This window comes from Lutjanus erythropterus, chromosome 13 (assembly GCF_056507025.1).
Source record: "Lutjanus erythropterus isolate fLutEry1 chromosome 13, fLutEry1.hap2, whole genome shotgun sequence".
Taxonomy (NCBI): domain Eukaryota; kingdom Metazoa; phylum Chordata; class Actinopteri; order Lutjaniformes; family Lutjanidae; genus Lutjanus; species Lutjanus erythropterus.
The window spans coordinates 30238121-30260941 of NC_139329.1; the positions used below are offsets into that span (position 1 = coordinate 30238121).

At 40.1% G+C, this 22821-nt stretch overlaps 1 protein-coding gene across 2 annotated transcripts in view; it reads left to right on the forward strand.

Annotated features, from left to right (window-relative positions):
- The window catches only part of tubgcp6 (tubulin gamma complex component 6), a 36371-nt gene extending 14461 nt beyond the window's left edge, over positions 1-21910 (forward strand). The window contains exons 13-25 of one of the 2 annotated variants that reach the window (XM_084734001.1): positions 1686-1774; positions 3330-3445; positions 4866-5004; positions 5126-5224; positions 5335-7072; positions 7931-8092; positions 11152-11320; positions 12124-12265; positions 14837-15031; positions 16539-16671; positions 17419-17632; positions 19438-19631; positions 21376-21910. In XM_084734001.1, the coding sequence (XP_084590127.1) occupies positions 1686-1774; positions 3330-3445; positions 4866-5004; positions 5126-5224; positions 5335-7072; positions 7931-8092; positions 11152-11320; positions 12124-12265; positions 14837-15031; positions 16539-16671; positions 17419-17632; positions 19438-19631; positions 21376-21467 (3482 nt within the window). In that variant the 3' untranslated portion in view covers positions 21468-21910. The remainder of the gene's footprint in view (positions 1-1685; positions 1775-3329; positions 3446-4865; positions 5005-5125; positions 5225-5334; positions 7073-7930; positions 8093-11151; positions 11321-12123; positions 12266-14836; positions 15032-16538; positions 16672-17418; positions 17633-19437; positions 19632-21375) is intronic. The other variant, XM_084734002.1, reaches the window with a different exon arrangement.
- Positions 21911-22821: the final 911 nt, after the last annotated feature.

The window sequence follows — 22821 nt, forward strand, 5'->3', positions numbered from 1 at the left end:
ACACACACACACATACATACTAACACTGTGAGTATGATATTATATAGCTCTCAGTGTATATGCACACCCCCGTCCAGCTGAGTATACTTTTAACAAATGGTCTTGCTCAGAGTATAACCCACACTTGCTCGTTGACTCTTGACTGAGAGAGTTTCTTTCAGCCTCATTCATTCCTCACAGGTTCTCAGGAGAGAGCAGCAGAGATGCACAGGGGCAGCAGCAATGAGGAATGCTTTCTGTAGCTTCCAGTATTATGGGCTGTGAAATCTAATCATTGCTCGCACACTTTAGCAAACTCCTCACATCATTTACTACTTCAAGAAAAGATGCGTGGCAAAGTTGGGAGGGCAGAGCCTGAAATTAACTTTTTTCTTCAGTGTCCCACAACTGTCCCAAATTCTACTTTCAACTGTCCCAGACTTCGCAGTAGTCCCAAATTTAACTTATTCTTTCTTTCTAAAATGGCTGCTCATTAAACCTTTTTCTTTTGGTTGTACACCAAAACATAAATTTAACATTGTACACATTATTTGGACACTTTTGTTCACCCGGCACTGGATGACAGATTGACAATGACCAATATGCTGCTCCTCAACTAGCACATGCAAAGTTTGTGGGGCAGATATTATAACAGCAGTCTTGATCACTGCATATTAACATTTTTACAGTCCCAATTTGAGTGACCATTTCTATACAGAGCTAAGTGTTGCATACCTCAGGTTGCTTATCAAGAGAGCAAAACACGAAAAATACTAACCTCTATAAACCGATATGTGCATATGAATGCAGAATCTGTATGCATGAGTTCACATATGAAAGCTAAATCGTTGATGGACTATAGCCGATGGGCTCTGAGACTGGGAAAATTCAGGATCGGCTGCTCTACTGCTGTTAGATAATAGACACATCTTCTCTGAGCTAAAAATGGCACAAAGATGCAAAGAACGGTAACGCTGCGATTTGGTATCATAGTCATATTGAAATTATTTTGACTGAAATTAGGCCAGGTTATCTATACAGCACTACAGTACCTCATTATAATGCTGTTTTTCTTTTTCCAAAAATTCCAAGTTGTTTCTGCTTCTGTTATTTAAATATTGCACTTGGCCTTATTGCAGTTTTATTGCAATTGCAATTAATTGTGCAGCCCTACTGCATGTTTTTCAAAAAGTTATTAGGAATGTAGTGAAACAGTGGAAATTCAGAGTTGAGTTATATGTTTAGCCATACAGATTCCTGGGCGCACGTCAAAACATTACATCTAAGTGAGTGACTGACAATGGATGACTGAATGAGCTAGAATCCATTTACATTCACTGTAGAACGGTTAATATGTCACTTTATTAAGTTTTAATATTTTTTCAGTCAAGAAAGTAAGTATTTAGATTTCCGATATGTGATAAGTTTCTTCATCTAAATAATGCCTGTTCAAAAGCATTTACCATGTCTGTGCTATTTTTATTGTCTGGAGGACAACAGGACACCCTTTACTTCAAACACTTTGGAAGGGTGGTGCAAAATCTGGCCTGATGCTCTACAGTATGCATGTCTTGGCATAGGCATATTTGTGTGTGTATGAGGCAGATGGTGATGTTATTTTGTGTTTGTGAGAGAGACAGAGATATTATGTACTTTTCTATGCGGGCGGGTAAGCAGCCCACTGTTATCTCTCTTGACTCCTGTAGGGCGCCAGGTGTCACAACGTCTGGCTGAGGAGGCCAAGAAGCGGGAGCGTTTTGAGGAGCTGAAACAGCACCTGGAGCAGGAGCAAGAGGTAGAAGTGTGTGTGTGTTTTTGAGAGACAGTAAAATATGTTGTGTGTAAACAGAGTAGTTGTAAAAATGCTTGTGCATGCATGTGTTGACAAGAGAAATATGTGAGAAAGTAAGATGGTGAGCATGTGTCTGTAAGAGAGTAAGAACAGATGGTGTTTTAAAGACAGACCAAAACAAGACCCTTATTTCTTGTATTTCGATAGTAATCAAATGCTAAACCTGCAATAACTGATTTTTTTTTTGCCATTTTGAGGCAGAAATTACGAGCACAAAATCACCTTCTGAGATTATACGACAGGAGCCGTGTTGTCTCTGCCACCTCCTGAGGGAAATATCCGATTCTTTAGCTGCTAAATGCTCCACTATGTTCACCAGCACGTCGTTAACTGTGTCTGTCTGCTGTTGCCGAGCAGGTAGTGTACAGCTGGCTGCTGTATGCAACTGTGAGGCTGTAGCTCCATCTATACTGGGGAAAAAACTCACTAACACCCACACACATCTGGCGTTTGTCTTCAAAAGGGAAAGGGTGCAACTACCATTCAGTCCCAGGTCAAATCACTGCTGTAGTCAAATGTATTTATCGGCTCCAGCTCCAGTCAGAAGTGATGTAAACATGATACCTGGGTAGACATGCTATTTTTGCAGCTTAGCAGAAGGAATGAAGGCATGTGGCCTCTTTTGCTGCCTTTTCATACACGTGCTACTTGGTTTGATTGTGCAGCAGTGAAATTTGCACCTGCTTGAAGGACTAGTTTTTAGTTAGGCATCTGAACGGTGGATAAACATTTTATTTCCTTCATATTGTTCACAATAAAAGCTTCCTGCTATTTTGTTATCCAAAACGCTTTTATTATAAAGCAACTAAATCAAGAAATGTTGGGTTTTCATCACCCAAAAGTACAAACGGCGATGCAGCAGAGAAACTAAACTTCAAACCACTGAGATTCACTCAGGAGCTACAAAAGTACTGAGAGCTGAACACACAGAGACTTTGTAAAAACCTCTTTCTCTCTGCTCTGTTGCATGGACATGAACTGAGTCCCGCCACACATTAAAAAAACCCCAAACAAACAAACAAACACAAAGGCAAACTTGTCCAGAGGCAATGGGAAAAGGGACTACTGTTCGACTACTGTTTGTGGGTTCACCTTCGCTTAAAAACCTGCACATACACACTAAACAGTATATGAGAGCAATATGAGGAAACCAAACCAGTGAGGCTGTGACCAGAAAGCTAAACACTAAGCTTAAACTTGCTAAAAATCTCCATAAAGTCAAGAGGAGCTGCAGATTCAGGTAATAATTCTTCGTACGTTCGTCATTACAAGCAACGCCTCTCACATTGTCATTTGATAGATTGTTGTTATGAAAATATTGATTATAGCTGGCTTGAAATGTATCAACACATCTGTTAAATGAGAATTGTATGAAAGGGAGAAAATAAAGCAAATAGAAATTTGGATTCACACACTTCACCCACGGCTTTTGATGCCCATTTTAGGAGCCGAAAGCAATTAAATATGCGTGTGTGTTTTTGTGTGTGTTTGGCACCAGTGGCGAAGTGCAGCCAAGAAGAAGCAGGAGGAGGATGACTTCAGCTTTGCCAGGGAGGTGAGGGACAGAGAGAAGAGACTACAAGCCCTGGAGGAGCAACTGGAGCAGCGTGCCAGGTCTGACTATTTTTACGGCCGCTACTGGAGATGTTAATGTTTTATTGATGATTGATTAATCTCTGTTAAGGTTTTATTTGATCTCGGATATATTAACTGGCTGTACAAACGTGATGGGGCATCAGTTCCATCTGTGTGGGATATTTCAGCGGCTGGAGTTGTGCCGAATTTCCACGCAGTTGGGAAAACCGTGTGATGCCACAGCAGGAGCAGATGTGATCAGAGCCTGTAATGCGCTGTGGAGTTCCATACAGTGACTAAAAGTTATTAGTCAGCTGAGTTCAGTTGAGGTGTTAGAGGTCAAGAGTTTACCAAAACTGTAGTAAGCACGTCTCCTACAGCTTCACACCTAACCAGTTCACGATGGCTCATTTGTTGCAATTTGCAAAATTTCAGTACCTCATTATTTTGGATTTGCTTTGAAAATAATTCCACATCGATTCCACAAAGTGAATTGAAAAACATGGATTTCGTATTTTGCACGCCTTTACTGCTCAGTCAATTATAGATCATTAAAGTGTAAATTGAGAGCCTGAGCACATATGCACACACAGGCATATGGCAGGCCAATACGCCTGTCCCTGCACATGAAAGCTTGGGTTTATCATCATAGAGTCGAAGGAACACTGATTGCTGGATGATTTGCACTCAAAATTTGAATATAAATTATTCAGCATTCAAATAAGACTATTATTTGCAGGATGTAGTGGAACATCAGACTTTTCTGCAGAAATGACACCAGCCAGTCTGTTTTTAGGCAGAGTAAGGAATATTAATATTTAGCTGATAAAATTTTCCTGCTACCTGGTGACTGAATGGCCTGATGGAAAAAAAGGATGATCCCAGAAATTAGAGGGTGCATATTTGATCTCCATGACATTGAAGCTGCAACGATTAGTTGACTGACTCATGAAAATGTCACTTTTTTTGATAATTGAGTTTTGGATTTAAGTTATTTTTTGAAAGAAAAGAAATGCCCAAATTCCTTGTTCGTTTTCAACTTTTGCTGGATTTGACATTTTTGTAGAGTGGTTGATTCACTGAATAATGATAAAAATAATTTTTTATTGGTATTGAATAGGAAAGGGGGCGCACATCATTATTGGAGAGGTGCTGACCATGGTAGAAGTGCAGATGTGGAGGAAAAAAGTCACACACTCATAGCCATGATGCAAAAAATGTTTTCATAATTTACCAGTGTTTCAATTAAAGTCTTCTTCAGGTAATTTAAATTATTAAAACCTTTTTTGCACCGTGGCTAAAGGTGCGCAACTGTTTTCCTCCACACCAGATTAATCAACATTAATGATTAAAGATAATAGCTCAATGTGACAGTAACCCTTTCTTAAACATACATTTACTGCGCATAGCTCTGGATAAAACCTTCAGCTAAATGATTTATTTGTAACTCAAACTGCAGGAAGGAGTTGATTGCTCAGTACAGCCGCCTGTCAGAGGAAGCAGCTCGCAGAGAGAGGCGGGCCATGTGGCGGGTGCAGCGAATGAGACTTGATGAAGCCCGGGCTCAGTTCTTTCTGCATGACAGGCAGCAGATTCAGGTTTGTGCAAAATTAACATTGAAAATACACACAGAGGACAAAAAAAAGATGATTAAAAAGACTGTTATTATGGCAGGTAAGGGAAGTAATTTTAATCAAAACTCTCATGACTTATTTTCAGGCAATGCTCGAGAAATATCCTTTAGGCCAGCTGAGACCTCCTGTGGAAGTATTGCCATCTGTTCCCTCAGCACAACAGACTGCACTACAACCAACACTGGTATGACAACACACTGGTTTTTTAACACTAATCCACATTTCTTTTCCACTTAATCACGTTCTTCAGAATTGTGTGCTGTAGTAGACATCCTCATTAGTGTCTTCTGTTAGCAGGAATCTTCCACTCAGGATCCGTCTGAACAGCAGCCAGTGGAGACTCAGGAATCTGATGCTGTATCACCACCACCTGACCAATCTTCACCCACCCCTGCAGTGGAACCCGCCTTCATCTCTGAGGACATTGACATCAATGATTTTCTTCCAAAACCCCCAAATCCTGATAGTCAGCTGGTGGACGCGGCCTTGCAGGAGATCGGCTCTGAACTACCTGAAGTGTGTCCTACAGCAGAACTAGTAGACTATGACTTCAGTGCCCCCTTTAGTCCGCTTGAGGGTATCACTGGTCAAGCCACAGCCCAGCCCCGACCTCGCTGGGGACCTGCAGTCCAGCCTGACTTGATCCAAAACCTTTCTCACAGTGTCGCAGTACAGAACATGTCCCAGGTCCAGGAGAGTCAGCCCAAAGGTGGCCCAGAGGAGCCCCAAAACACATCTAAAGCAGCGGAAGTAGGTGATGGGAGTAGTTTAATGACAGAAAACAAGCAGAAGGAAATTGCATCTTTGATAGAACAGAGGACTGGGATAGAGAATTTGGAAAATAAAGTAGAGGACAATGACGACCAAGGTAAATCTGTTAAGACTGCGAAAGATGATGATTTAGTGGAGCAAGGTGGTAAAGACAATGGTCTTTCTGACTCTGGTGGGATTGAACCACGTGCTACAAGCTCTGAAGACCACAGTTCAGATGCTCAAGATAAAGCTGAAAATATTTCTTTGCCAAATATTCAGGTCTTAAGTGCAGACCTAAAAGCCGGAGAGCTGGTTTCAGATGACCCACAGCCTTCACCAGGTGTCCATGGACACTCCTCTGATGCTCACATAAAGGTCGGACAGTTTGTATCAGAGGTAACCGCTCCTCTCCCGTCCCCTAACGTTCATGGTCACGCCTCAGACTCACACATCAAGATCGGAGAACATGTTTCAGAAGTTGATGCTCTTCTGCCTTCCTCCAGCGCTTATGGCCACGCTTCTGATGCTCACATTAAAGTTGGGGAAAACATTTCTGAATTTGTTGCTCCTCTTCCCGCTCCAAACATCCACGGTCATGCTTCAGACGCCCACATCAAAGTCGGTGAGCATGTTTCAGATGTAGTTGCTCCTCTGCCCTCCGCAAATGTTCACGGTCACAGCTCAGACGCACACATTAAAGTTGGAGAAAATGTATCAGATGTTGTTGCCCCACTTCCTTCTCCCAGCGTCCACGGTCACGCCTCTGATGCTAATATAAAAGTGGGCGAGTTTGTGTCCAACATACCTGAAGAGAGACCTCGTTGGAGTAAACATGGGCACGCCTCAGACTGCGTCCTTCAGATAGGCTGTGTGGTGTCTGGCTCTGAACCCACCTTGCCCGTTCTACCTGGGAGCTCTTACGGTCACTCCTCAGACTCAACGTTGGGTGTCGGATGTGTCGTTTCGGGAGGCGAACCCAAACGTTCTCCTCTACCTGGCAGCGCCCACGGCCATTCTTCAGACTCAAATTTAGGTGTTGGATGTGTTGTGTCCAAAGCTGAACCACTTCCATCGCCACTACCAGGCAGTGCCTATGGTCACTCCTCTGACTCCACGCTGGGGGTGGGTTGTGTGGTGTTGGGGGCGGAACCACAAGCTTCTGCGCTACCAGGCAGTGTTTACGGCCACTCATCAGACTCTTCACTTGGAGTCGGGTGTGTGGTGAAGGCCAAAGGCAGCAGAAATCAACAGAAGACAGAAGACAGTGAAGGCAGTAAAGGTAATGAATAATAATAAGTGATACACATTCTGCTGTTGTGATGCACACTCAAGTGCCGCTTATTAAGTTTAAGATCATATAATATGTTATGATCTTTGATGCAAATGTAATCCAAGGCAATAATGTTGCTCATATTATTTTTACTTTTATTGCATCAGCTCAGGACACAACAGAAAAACTAACAAACGTAGACAAGTAGAAATAAAGAATAAAATTTAATAAATTGAAGACTGACTGGAAAGAAGACACAAGTGCTTTTCAGTTGCAGCTTTGGTATAATCCTCTCCTTGACATAAGCCAGATTCATTATTGTTCTCCACTTTGTAATGTTTGGAGGTTCTAGATTGACTTGGATCTTTTTATTATTACTTTTGATTAAAAAGCAAAATCCGAAACAGATGGCTTTGATTATCGTTTGTTATGTTTACTGGTCAGATTCAAACGATAAAAAGTGCAATCCTGTTTGTTTTTGGCAGTCCCAAAATAAATGAGTTTCATTTTCATTTCCATTCAAGATCTCTCAATGTTTGGATTTTAGTCTATGTCCATTTTAAAATGTTTCCTCACAAATTTCATCCAAAAGTTCATATCAAATGGCATTTTTATACTGATATCTAAACTTTTGTCATGCGCCTCATGCCTCAGAGATTCAATATAATACTTAGTGTGACATTTGCATGTACACTAATTACAGTTTTCTTGTACCATTGAATTTCTGTCAACTCTTCTTTTGCCTTGAAAAGTCTGAAAACCCTAAATAGTTTTTGCTCTGAACCATCGTCAGCTGTAAAAAGTGAAGATGTCACTGTTAACTGTGTTGTCGGTGTATGTTAAACTATTTTTTTTGTCTCTCTTCAGGCTCTAAGTCGGACAGCCCCGGTGAGCAGCTGGTTGAGAGCATGGGGTCTTGGGCAGCAGGCTTTGGTTTGTCCCCTGGAGAAAAGTCAGAGCAGGAATACCTCTTGGCTTTGTCTGCTCAGTACCAGGTGGAACACTACGAAGACTGCTACAACCTAATGGGTTAGTTGAAAACATATGAGTGTGCCAAAGGAACCATTAATCTTTGGACATAGTTAATGTGGGCAGTGAGGACATGATTAAAGACGCTGCAGTGTCTTGTTTTTGTTGATATTGTTGTAGACATGTTAAAATGAATTTTACGACCCTTTTGAAGGCTGCAGTTTGTCATTTTGTTGAATTGTCTTGCGTTATACTGAGAGGTGTTTTGAATATTTTGTGCACTGCTTGTATGTTAATGAGGGTGACCTAATTATTAGGAACATCTCTTTGTAGGCTATATCACAACAAAATTCAACAGCATCACAAACTGCAGCCTCCACAGTGATCATAAAGATGAATCAACACCAAAACTTAACATTATAACGTTCGTGAAAGTAGTTTTTATTACATGACTGTTGTATTAACCTGCAATAATTTTATCTAGGTCCACCTAATGAACTGGCAACTGATTGTAGTAAACTTCTCTGTTGACATAAATAGAACTGAACCTTTTGTACTTGACAGTCAAATTTTGGATTAGTTGTGTCTGTATGTGTGGACACAGTGTCAGTGACACAGTGGCCAAATTGAAACAATTTCACATCTGTACACCTTCATATGAAGAAAAACCACCATTACAGGCATCTGCAAGTACATATATCTGTCTGTCATTAGTATGGTGTTGATTAGAAACGATGTAGCTACAAATAATTGCCAACATAGAACATCTGAATAGAAAACAAAAGGGTATCCAAACCACAACCCTGAGGAACTCCATATTTTAACTGTAGGAGAGGACATGAAGTTCTGTAGAATAATAAAAAACTTTTAGATCGGAATTAATTTAGTTAAGAAAAGAAGAGCAAACTGTTCAGTTTTAGGGTCAATACGATTTCAAATTAAACAGTTTATTTTTCAGTGTGCATGTTTTTTGTAAGATTGTTAGTTAACTTGATAATACCATCACCACCACCGTAACTGATGCCTAAACTTTATTTAAAACCTTATTTCAACTCTCTCAACTAATTTAACTGAAGTGAAGTAGAGTTGCAATTATGATTCGATTCCTCTCCTCACAGACATCGACAAAGGCATTCCAATGTGTTTTACAGATAGTTATTGACAAAAAAAGCTAATAAATAAATAACTGAAACCACAGACTTTAGCAACATAATTTGTCTCTTAAAATAGATGTTCTTGCTTCTGCTTTATCTGTCATTATTTAACAAATGACCCCAGAAGTGCAAGGGATTGAATACGGACAGGAATTAGATGAGGCTGAACATATGGGGCAAAAAAAACGTCTTACGCAGTCTATTTTTAACAAAAAGGGTTATAGCTTACAGCACAAATCTAGCAAAAAAAACCAAAACAACATAAAATGACTTTAGTTTTAAATTTTTTGCAGGCTGTTTACTCCCTGATGTCTCTGAAATAACTTAATGAGAAATGAAACATCTTTTGAAATACAGCAAAACATCATGTCAAATTGCGGAGAAATGAAAATTATGCACCTTAGAGCGGTGGAGCTTACTTCATGTAAATTAAAACATGTTCGGGAGTGATTCATTTCCAGAGGCTGTTTAATATTTACTCCATCAGCAAGCACAGAGGTTGCATAAAAAGCAGTGATATTTCATAAGGGCATTAAGTCTGGTTATGTTTGGGTGGGATGCATCATGGCTCGTTGAAGTAATATCTTGTCTTTTTCACTCTGTGCATGTTGTTCAGCCATGCTGCTATTATTCATGCTAGCTTCCAGGGTCTCCATGAAATCAATCAGAATGTACTCAGCCGCATACATTTTCCACACTGCTGATCAAAGTCAGGAGCCCTAATTATTTAGGTTACCATCTATATAGAGGCTGGACAAAAAAGCTGGAACAACTTAGATGAAGCAGTAAATACTATCCAGTGTGAAAAACTTTTGTCAGAAGTTATGATTAATCTCTAAAGGCATTTGGAGACACTGGTTTTAGAGCTGCAACTAACACTTATTTTCATTACTAGTTATTTGTTATTTTTTAATTAATTATTAATTATTAAGTAATTATTCCATTCACAACATTTTAGAAAAGAGAAAAAAGTTAAAGCTCTAATATTCTGTGATTTGTTTTGTCTGATCGTCACTAATATCATTGAATGATTAAGAAAAACTGTTAATAAGAAAGGGTTAGTATGGATTATTTGAACCGGGGTCGTATGAGGTATTTATTGATGGTCAGTGTGTTATCTACAGTAGATGCTGCTCAACATGCCCCCAGTTTGGAGGAGCAGAGAGGAGCAAACGCACCGACGCTAAACAATGTGCTGTTATGAACAGGATCAGCTGCAAAATGTGCCTTAGCCACCTAAAAAAAAAGAAAGAATATCAGCTTAAGCCAACACAGTGTTAAGAATATTTTCACTGCTTTACCTTGCCCTAAGACAGCCTTTTCTAAAAAACCAAGCAAAAAGCTGTTGTATATAAGCCAAATGTTGCTCTAGCTTGCTCAACCAGATTCCATAGACAAATCAGTAATTTTTCATCGCAGAGCATTTGAGTTGCTGGTTTAGCGACGTCTTAATTGGTTAGTTTGTTTGTGTTACTGTGCGACTTTGGTGAATCTGAACTAACCTTTTCAAACACCAAAGTCAGATCAAGGCAGTGGTAGACCACCTGTGAGGAAAACATGATTGATTCTGGCTTCTATAACAGCAGTTTTCAGTCAGAAAAGGCTTTCTGGCAGCGAGGTAAAGTGGTGAAAATATTCTAAATATAGCGTTAAACTGATATAGATTTTTTTATGCCTTTAATATTTGAGAAAGTGGAAAGAAGAGGTTTTGGCTTTTTCACTTAGAAAAAGGACTTAACGACTAATTATTTCGGCTCTACTTACTTTAATCATTTAAGAAATGTTTTCAACATTTATTTTGCATAATCCATTCTCATAGCAATATTACAAAAGTACAGGAAAATACGGATAATTATTTGACTTCTGTTTCTCTTTTTTTCCATATCTTTTGCTGTATTATAAACACTATTGTTTTCTGCAGTGCTATTTAATCAGGAACATGCCTGTCATCTCTTTCTCTCACAGCTTCGTCCCCTGAGTGTCAGCTGCTGAAGCAGGTAACTCGGGGCCCCTGGGGTCTCCCGATGGACCCCACACTCCGCAGAGCCACAGACACCACTGCTGTCCAACTCAGCGAGATGGTTTCCCTGCCAGTTCTGATAAAACACTCTGTCACTACCCCGCTCATCACACAGTGAGTGTCTGACTGAAAGGAAGCCGCAGGAGGAAAGAGTGTTTTGTGTGAGATTAAAAACATCACATTTGTGGGCGCATTGCAGGGTGTTTTGTAAAAGTAAGAGTTTTGAGTGACTGTGAAAGACATATGATTATTTTACCTTTAAAGCCTAATGCTGTGTTGGATTTTCACTGATTTCTCACCATTTTTCTGCTACTTAAAGCCACTTAAATTGTAGTTGAGTGCACATTCTGCACTGGAGGAATAACTTAAATTCTTATTACCTTCCATCTTTGTAGGATCCTTTTTCCGTTTGAAATTCCATCATAACTCCAGACAAGCTTGTCAGTCTTCCCCTACAATGTTTCTGCACACTATGCAGTTTAGCTTTTGTGTGTAAAGAAATGGCTTTCTCATCTTTTTCTGCACACAGAGGGGGTGCAGTATATTTGCCGTTGGAATTCGTAGCTCTAAATTTTTATTAACACATTTTTATCCCACGCTTAGACTACGCAGTTGGGTTTGCCAGAGATTGTCAACTCTATTTTTATCTTCTCTTCCCTGCTGACTTTTCAGTTGAAGAGAACCTTCCCTAAATCCCACTGTTATATGAATGTGAATTGCTTAGGAGTAATTTAAAGTAATGGGACTGAGGGTGTCAACCAAAAAGTGAAAAACGGTATATTCCCTGAGCTTTCTCCAGCGCTGACGTCTATCATCCTCACAACCTGCATCAGATTTGCAAGTCAGCAATATTTTCAGTCCTGATTCTGGTGTCAAAACTTCTTTCTCCTTATCTTGGTCCCTCTCTCCATCCCCAGCGTGTCTCTGGTGAACAAGGCAGTGGTGGACTACTTCTTTGTGGAGCTGGGGGTGGAAAGACACTTTGAGGCGCTGCGACACTTCCTGCTGATGGAGGATGGCGAGTTCGCGCAGTCCCTCAGCGATCTGCTCTTTGAAAAGGTGAAACTCTTTAAGTGTTGCTGTCATCTCCATCCACATTCAGAATAGGCTGATATATGAGGTTTTTCTTCAGTTTATTGGATTCTCAGAGAGGACATCTTGGAAGAAGACCAAACATTTTGGTCTCACTTTTAATGCAATATATTTTTAAACAAGCACTTTTTCTGTTTTTGACTAATTAGCACTGCATGGTTTTAGTGACATTTAGTGATTTTTGGTCTGTGAAATCAATCTGAGAGCAGCAACGAGCATGTTGTAAACTCTGTGATTGTATCCATAAATAAACTACTAAGTGCACGTGGAATAATACCCCTAAGTACAGGCATACATAAAAAACTTGAGTGCACTATTTAGAAATGTTTGCAGTTCTCTAAAAGAGGATTATATGACTGTAGTTTGAGGGTTCATGTTCTGTCCTGCAAAATATGATATAATATAAAATACAATATAGTACAGTGAGCTGCAGTTATGCTACACCTGGCTTCTCAAAAAGGGAATTGTACAAGCAAAACTGGGCATTCTGAAAGCACCAATCAATGCTTTTTATATTACTAATGGATTAAATGACTATGTCTAATGTAAAAGGGGTGACAAAAGGTTATCCCCCGACCCTGCAGTTCAGTTCAACCTAATGGAGCTTTTTACCGCCTTTAAACTCATTGTTTTGGTTTACGGCCCGCAACTTTACTGTTTTGGTTCACTGTCCCTGCTCTCAGCAGTATAATTTTCAGGCGCAGCAGGCAGCTGTTTCAGCAAAACAAAGCCTTAAAAATCAACTATACTCTACACACCCAGCACAAAGTTAACAACTAGCTGGTGAAAGGAGTGTAGCATTTAGTAGCCGAGGAGCTGGATATTTCCAATGGGGTTTGGTGGAGACGATGGAGCAAAAAAGCGAGTATTGGACCTCCTCTTGTCACGTGGACAAAACAAGTAGTCGAGTGCTTCAGGTTTAAGCATTATTGTTGATTAATCCTGGATTTTTTTGCTGGCTTGGGGGCAGCAGAGACGTGTTATGAACATTGACATATCACCATTATTTAAGTTGATAAGGCAGGCTTGTTGACAATCCAGCAGCTGTGGAGCAAAATTATCATTCATTTGTTGTTGTGTTTCTGACCACCTGGTGAATCTAAGTGCAATTTTCACTCCCTTTTAACTCTGTTTTGGTGTCTACCAACCCCTGAGGGAAATGTCTGGCTCTGCAGCTACTAAGTCAGAGGTCAGCAAAATGCCTCTTTTTCCCCTCTCCAGTGGCTCCCTTTGGCTTTGACAAACAAGTACAATGTAATTAATGAAGAACAGTTATTTCATTTATATTTGTCATTATCTGAAGTGATTCTTACTTTATCCAGCTGCAAAAATGTGTAGCCTATACACCAAATAATTTAAAAAATATATATTTTGACCAGTAAAATGTGCCTTATAGCGACTCAGAGGAAGTAGAGATGTTAATAGTTGTGTTTTTGTTTTGTTTTTGCCAAACATGTCTCTTTTGAGAGTTGAGTTTGCAGAGCCCTGCGCTAAATAATACACTGTGTTCACCAGCTAATCACCATCTGTCTGTCTGCCGTTTGGTGTTGGGCAGGTACTGAACTGTTGAGTTTTAAAGCTTCGTCACTTAAACACCTGCTCGCTTCAGCTGAAAACAAGGTTCTGAGATCAGGGACAGTGAACCAAAACGGCGAAGTTGTGGGTTCGACAACTGAACACTGATCTGAAACTCACTATGAACTTCTGTATAGCCGTGGGGAGCTGCAGATTCAGGTGCTAATTTTCTTTATCACTAAGAGCAACCCTGTTAATTGCTACAATGTTTTCACAATTTCATGTGATACATGATAAAAATAACACTTAGCATAGCTGCTTTAAACTTTGAAGTATGTTACATCTCATGTCTCTCCGGGCCTCTTTTGCAGCACATGATGTGTCACTGCCAGATTCCTCGAGTACTTATGTCAAGCCCCGTCTTCCTGGCGTGAAATAACAAGCACAGCCTGTGCTAATACCTTGGTGCTGTTCTGCAGAAACATTCATGTACATCTGTCTCTTGACGCCCATGAGACAGAAGGTTTTTGTCCCAGCCAAACACTCCACCAGCTGATTTCACTGATTAGCACACCTCCAACCGGAAAGAGAACTAATCATTTTAATCAGCTACCCGTAGTGTTTGTTTGGAGTGAAAACCTTGATAGCAAACAACAGGTGTGGAGGTATGGGTAGTTATGCACTTTGGACATTTTGTGTGTTCATTCAGGGTTCTTGAGGGTTCTGGAAATCCTTGAAAAAATTTTTTTTTTTAGGGTTTGAAAAGCACTTTTGGAGATGGTGCTTGAAACTGTGAGACGGGACACATTTTGTCTCCCTTCTGTAGAATTCTATCACGTTTAAATTATTATTGTTTTGTTTGATTTTATGTGATGAAGAAGTGAATCAGGGCCTTATCATTGTCAGCATATACTGTTGGATATAAAGTGTATATAAATGTGTCATTTACTGCAGCAGCACTTGAACTTGACTTTGGAAATGGTGAAGGAACCCTGTCATTTAACCGATGTTTCCTCCACCCAGCTGGGCAGTGGCCAGACTCCCGGCGAGCTGCTGACCCCACTGGTGCTCAACTCCATCCTCAGCAAGGCGCTGCAGTACAGCTTACATGGAGACACTCCCTTAGCAAGCAACTTCACGTTCGCCCTGCGCTTCCTCCCAGAGACCTTCCACCCACACGCCCCCGACTCTCTCAACTGTCTGGAGCTGCGCTACAAGGTGAGTAATGATGCACTGATACCAGCACCGGGTATTGTTCTGATACTGTGTACTCGTACTCGTAAAACTACTCCGATACCACATCACGAAAAGCAGCCACTTCAGCACAAGCAATTATAAACCATCTCAAGAACCAGCAAAATGAGTTCAAGGAGTTTGCTAAAGCTCATCCTGTTTTCTTGATTGAGTGGTTATTGTCAGCGAAAGACTCGTCTAGAGGATTACACAGGAGTGGATTTTCACTCCCACAAAAATACTCCTGTTCCCATCCCGTTCCCAGAAGAATTTCTCCCATCCCATTTCGTTCCTGTTCAATCCACAGTCAAGTGCCTGACCCATTGTTATCGCGATTCCTGCTCCTGCCCGCTCCCCTTGACGTTTTTCCTGTCCCGTCACAGTCCAGTGATCAATAGTGACATTGACTCCCATTTCCCCACCAGAAATGTCAGCCTCTAACGTCATCCACTAATGACTGTCCAACTTAAACTGCTGGAGAAAAAAAACTTCAGCATATGTCTCTCTTGCAGCCGTCTGTAAAATTGTTTAACAGCAACACGAAGAAGCAACTTGAATACTTCACATGTAAATGTATATGTAAAATAATGGTGCTGTAATGATAGTGATTTTTTTTTTATGTAACAGTAAACTCAGTTCTACAAGTCTGTAATAATGTTGTAGAATTATTGCCCAGTAACTTAATAAAAATAAACCAAATCTAACATGCAACTACCACTGTCAGTGGGATAAGGCAACAACAATTTGTTATAATTAGAAAGTAAGGAACATTGAATGATGTTTTTAAAGTCAATGTAAGAACAGTGATGGCGTTTTTAAGTACTTGTATCTGTAAGTACCTAAGTGTAAAAAAAACAAAGTGAAAAAAACCTGGTATCGGTGCATCCATAAAGGTGAGGCAGCGGTGTGAATGAGTAACAGAGTGTATATGCTTGCATGGGTGTGCTCGTCTCTGCATGAGTGGCAGCTTGAATGTGACGACCCGTCATGTTTTGACAAACTGTTCTGGGTGTGGAAAATTAGCTTATCACGCACTTCAATGGTTGAACCTCGCAGATTGATTGGAGTTGGGTCTTTTGGATGACACGCACGCTGACTAATGCTGCACACATTGTCCTCTGTTCTTTGTTCTTCACCCTGCTATCTCTCTCATGGCTGTTCCCTCTCCTGCTGAGTCTCCCTCCCTGTCTTTCCTTATCTTTATCTCCTTTCTCCCTATATATTTATATATCTTTTCCCCCCATCCCTCTTCCACTTCACCCCCCATCTCTCACACTCTGTCTTCCCTTCACAATCCTCTCACCTCCTTTATCAACGTCTCCGCTCTCACACCTTTCTCCTCCACTCCCCTTCTCTCCCCTCGCTTCATCCGTCACTCTCCCTTCACCTGTTTTTTCCCCAACTCCTGTTACACTTTCCTTCCCTTCCCTTCACACTCGCTCGCACTCACACCTTCGCACATGATCCCCCCCTCCGGTGTCTCTTTTCCCAGGTGGACTGGCCACTGAACATCATCATCACGGACAGCTGCATGAACAAGTACAACCGTCTGTTCTCGTTCCTGTTACAGCTCAAACACATGGTGTGGAGCCTCCGCGAGGTCTGGTTCCACCTCAAGAGAACAGGTGAGAGGGTGGGGGCGTTTGATCCGGGCCCGGCTCAGACTCCACCTTACCACTGAGAGGGAAGTTAAGATTCTTCCTGTTGTGCTTCAACAGTTTATAAAATATTCATCGAGGGGAACGCTGCGACTACTTTATGTTTTATTTATACAAAGCACATCTCATACCAGTGGGATTGTTGTGAAACAGTGTGCTTCAGTGGGTTAGATAGTATTGATCAGTGAAAGCCTGTGTACAGACTACATAAATGGAAGGGGAAAAAAACCAAACTGTTAAGGTATTAGAAGGATGTAAAGTTCAGTGATTATAACATTAAAGGAGAAGTTGGTAATTTATTTAATGTAATAATTCAACCTATTTAATATATTATCTACCCAACTCGCTATTTGGACTTCTGTACTGCTTAATGGAGGCTCCTTTAATGTTACTGATGACCAGGGAAAAATGTGGATGATTACTTAATTGGGAGTCAGTCCTGCTTATGATTGAAAAATGCATTCTAACAGGAAAAGAAATATGATAAAGCAGTTAACAAAGGTCTGTCTGTATCATAGTTCTAACTATTTTTTACCAGTTCCCTGTCAGTCAAGTTCCCAAAGTAAGCACAAATTGCTGACAAACAGAAAAAAAGAGCCCACAGGTATTGATTTTACAGTGATATTATACAGAAAAGCAGCAGATCTTTCACATTTAAAAGTCAGTGTTTGAATCCCTGCATCATGGCTCGTTCCCATCTTCGTTTCCCCTCAGCGCTGGTGAAAGGTGCCGGTCGCTCTGTGCAGTTTCGTCAGCTGCAGCTGTACAGACACGAGATGCAGCATTTTGTCAAGGTGATCCAGGGATACATCGCCAACCAGATCCTGCAAGTGTCCTGGAGCGAGTTCACGGCCAAGCTGGCCACTGCCAACGACCTGGACGCCATCCACCGCACGCATGCAGACTACCTCAACAGAGCCATCTTCAGGTGAGGGCTGGAACTGCTTGTGTGCATATTTACAGCATCTGTTGCAATAAAATGCTTGTTATCTGTTATCTACATGCACAAAATGGGTCATACATGGTATTTTTCTTAATCTTACTGCATTCTAGGACATTTTGGAACAAGACCAAATGTCCTTGTCTTCCCTTGAACACAATACACATGAATGTAAAATGTTAAATGTTAAAGTATTTTGAGTGATCACAGCTCCAAGTATTCTAACGCTGGACGCTTTTATCCAAAGTGACGTACGTCTAAGCGCTGATACAACACAATACAGGTGCTCTAATGCAAAAGCTGTCTGTATCTTGACCATGAAATAATCGGTTCAGAGTAAATATTTTTTCTTCTACTAGAAAATTCATTTTTATTGTTGTCAAATATATGTATTGAGTCACGGTGGCGACAGTCATCACAGGCCTCATGTTACCTTTATTTCAATCAAGAACTGCAAAAATCAGTTGATATTTTTCACCTATTATTTGATTGAAAAAAAATTAATCACCAAGCACTTTGTTGATTAAATTATTAAATAACTATTCAAACAAAAATGCCAAACATTTGATAGTTTTATAACCAAGACAAGACATTTGCTGTCCTCACTTTGTGCTCTGGGATATTCTGATGGCCATTTAACACTTTTCTGATGTTTTATAGACCAGTTAAAGTGCTTACACATAATAAGGTATGGAGGTAAATTTAGGAAAAGAGAGCACTGCTATCAGATCAATGTTGGCACATACCCTGAGTTGAGCTATCAGAGCCGGTATTGGCAGAGAAAAAATTTGGGTCGGTGTATCTCTAAAAATTGGGCTCACTTAAGCGTTTTCTTTTGCTGTCGGCTCCCGTTTTCTTTGAGCTCATTGAGGATTGGGTCCAGATGCCTTCAGGTTTGTGTTTTGTTTTAAATAGAAAGGTTCATCTCTGGTATAGATAATACTGTCACGGTTTAGTTTCTGACAGGTATTGGAGCTGAGACGAAAAGTTAATGTATCAAGGAAGGAAGGAAAAAATAATGTAGTTTCAGCTCATCAAAGACAAGTATTTTCTGATGACGTAGTCTTAATGGCAAATGAATATCTTGGGTTTTTAACTGTTGCAACATGAATTTGTTTGCTTGTTTGGTCTGTAAAACATCAGAAAATAATGAAAAATGTCCATCACAATGTTCACAAAGTTATTAATTTACTACATTGTAATGATTTAGAAATTCTGACAAGATAGAAAGTGGGTGGGACCATAAGATTTTTGGCATTTGTGGCCTTTTTCTTTTGATCCACTAATTCAATCGTTTAATAGTTGCAGCTTTAGACAATCGATAAATCAAGATAATAATCGTCAGTTGCAGCCTTACTGGGTACAACATTTTGGGGAACCAAAATTATATGTTGTTAAAGGTGTTCTGCAAAACATTAATAAACTTAAAACCTGGTGGTTCAAATTATACTTTTGCTGTCTCCATTTAAGTCTACAAGACTACAAAATGTGGAAAATTTCAGATGAATGCAATTACTTCTTCAGGCTCTGCGCATGCATAGCATGTTGAAGTGGAACTCTCTGCACCCGTAATTTCATATAAAATTAATTCAACCTCCTCGTTGCAAGTTTAATTAAAATTCCAGCTGGATCTGAGGCTAACTTTTGAACCCAATGAATGATTTAATCTCATTAAGAGAGGTTGTCAGTATCACACTTCTCTGTGTAGAATTTCAGTCCGTCTAAAAAAGTCATTTCAAAGTTCCTTGTCACGTTTCCTAAACTTTGCACTCTATCCTGTCTCGCCTCCCCAGGGGTTTGCTGACGGAGAAAGCGGCTCCGGTCATGAACATCATCCACAGCATCTTCAGCCTCATCCTCAAGTTTCGGGCCCAGCTGATCGCACAGCCCTGGGAGAGCCAGCAGGGGGAGGCAGTTCACCCCAGCTTCATTGCCATGCAGCAGTCGTACAACACCTTCAAATATTACTCTCACTTCCTCTTCAAAGGTAAGACTATTGTTTCAGACTGGATTTAATTAAAATTTATCCTGTTTGTATTTCTATTTGCCCATATTTTATTTGTTGAGAGAAGGATATTCAACATATTTTATTGAGTAGTTTGGCAACAATGGCTCAGTTTAATTACTGTAAAGCCAAAGGATGTGCTGTGAAAGCATTCACAAGTTCAGTCAGTAAATGAAAAAAAAAGCTTAGAGGAGCAAGAAAAATGTGGCAGGTAAAGCCATATCCATCACTCATGTTTGTATGATACTGTGAAACATTACTAAGGTGTCCTCTAATTTCAAGCTACAAGGTCCTTAATTAAGGGTTGCCAAATTTGATCAAACTGAGTTTGTTTTTAAAGCGTATCGAATCTGCTTTAAATGTAAGGGATTAATTAAGTCATCCAGTGACATTTTAATGGTTGGCAGTTTTCTTTGCACTTAGCATATGTGAGTAATTACCCTTTTTGATGTACAGTAATTAACAAATAATCAATGATGAACCCGACTAGAGCTCAGAAACTTTAAGATGATTGAACTAAATAGATTCTAGCTTGTTTGTGTGTGTGTGTTAAAGCCTTTCAGCCTTTATTTGATTAATGATAGATTATTAGATGAGTGTTGCATATTTTTTTATTGAGTCAGTTTTTATTTAAGGCAGTAATGTCTTCCTCATTTAAGTTTAAGTTGTTCACAGTACCAACATGCCCACACTAAAACAGTTCAGCTGTTAATTGTCCCTTTCTAAAGTGATTTCAGTGTCATCAATGGGAGAGAAAATCCAAGGTTTTCCTTTTGTGCAAAAATACATCCCAAAATTTGTGTCCAAAATACATCTATGTTACTACTAAATAGGTTTATATGAAGCCAGTGACCATAAACAGTAACAGTATCTGTATAAGTTTAAACACGTTGTTCCCTCTGTTTCCACAGATAGTGTTTCCTGACAAATAGGACAGAATTTCATACTAAAATGACCAAATTTGGAAGGAACCCACCTGAATTTTCTCTCTCATACTGCACATATTAGGTTCAGCTGAACTTAAAAATATTGTATTAGAAACATATCAGTGTGCAGCATCTCAATCTGGGAACTCATCAGCTGTCATTAGACAACAGCAATTCAGCCTCTGGGGCCAACAGCCGGTGCTTCGGGGCTTCCAGTGTAGCCAGCAGATATCCAGGCGAAGACTTTCTCATCTGTGCAGCAGCCACTGTTTACAGACAGATTAGCCAGTTGAGACACGAGAATGGAATTGGAGGCTTGTCTCTGTAAACAGATCTGCATATGAGTGCAGATGATATTTTTTTTTAAAAAAAGTGCATTGTGGCCAATGTATTCTATCACTATAATACTCTATGTGGACTGTTTACCCGCACGCAACCAAAACTTGTTCTGACATAATTGGTCAATACTACTAAGACTATGAACAGAAACCACAAAGCTTTTGATACCAAATTCTTGCCCCTTGCATACATATTAGGGATATCTTACTGCAAAATGTGAGTCGGTCTTTTAAAGGGCGTGCTCATTATTTTGGTCGCAGCATGCATGTTTTAGTAATAATCATTTCTTAAACCATGTCCCATGTGACCTGATGTAGGTTTCTGCATATAAATCCATTACTGAGTGGGAGCATCCAATTGAAAAACAAATCTGTGGAGAACACATAAAGAAAATAACTGTGTCTCAGAAAGGTGCTATACCTAAGAAACAAATGCTGTATGTTTCTTTTTTCTTCTCTCAGTGGTGACCAAGCTGGTGAACAGAGGGTACCAGCCTCATCTAGAGGATTTCCTCCTTCGCATCAACTTCAACAACTACTACAAAGACTCCTGAGCTGTATCTGTTCGACATGAGCCAAGTGTGAGTACCTGTCACAGGTCAGGCAAGTTGTTAGATATTTATCAAATGCACCAGTGTGTACCATAAGTGTTTACATTTTCAAAATCCCCTCTGTGTTCGTGTGACAGATAATCAGACATATATATTAAATTAAGTTCCAAAATACATTTAAAAACCCACCTGTACATTATGTCAAGACGTGTCTGTGACTAGGCAATCAGTGTGCAAGAGTTGAACTACATATTTGCGTGCTTGATGAATGGCTTTACTTGTAAAATTGTATGCTGCCAAAGCAAAACTGATGTTGACTGTAATGCCTCCAATGCTCAGGTGTGCCTCCAGCTGTGTAGATTTCAAGTACATATAAATTAAATGTCAATTATCTGTAAATACAAAAGGAAAGTGCTTTGTTCAATAAATGCTATATTCTGAATTTATTCTCATCTTTAGAGTTCTTTTGTGAAGCAAAGAAAAAACAGTTACTTGAGTAAGAAAAATTACTTATTTATTAAAGGTTACATGTTACCATAGGTTTTAAAAAACTAGGACAAATTAAGTGCAAAGCCTTATGGGTAGTGGATTCTGTCAACTTCAGCCATTTACACAAAGAGGGAGAGGGCAGAAAATGCAGTCCTCGCTATATGACTAAAACTACACCATGAGTACCCAGAGGTTTTCCTGACAGTGCATTACTTACAAAGCACAAATATATCAAGACTATGCAGCACAGCTGTAAGACGTGTTCTGGGCTCCAGCAGGCCACATACAGTAAGAGGATTTGGTTTCTTGAGCGGATGCTAATGTTGGAGAAACTCGTCTCTCCGATCAGAGCAACAACAGGCACCAGCTTGTGTAGGTCAAACAGGGAAAAAAAAATCTCAGACTTGTGTTTGCACGTTTTTTTATGCATCGCTGTAGTTTTATTAATGGTGTGATTGAAGCGTCTCAACCAGCACCAGCAGAATGAGGTTACAAGTCTGCTGGATGGACAGATTTTTTTTATTTTAAACAGCATGAGAGGACCTGCTGACACCCATTTACATCAGGCAACATAAAGAGAAACTGTTCATCATCATGACTTGAAGCAACAGTTTGAAAATTGGGGAAATGTGCTTATTCACTTTGTTCCTTTGTTCCTTAAAAGGAAAATTTGGCACTTTTCATGTGGATTCCCAGTCAGTGATCATAATAAATATAGTAACTGAGACATGAAGTTCCTGTGTGTGCTATACAGACAGAGAAAACTGAGTTCTCCTGCTCCAGGGCTGTGCAAGCAGTGCTTACATATACCAGGATGCATTGTGTGCACGCTTCTGATGCCTACGTTGCTGTGTATCACCACCCTATT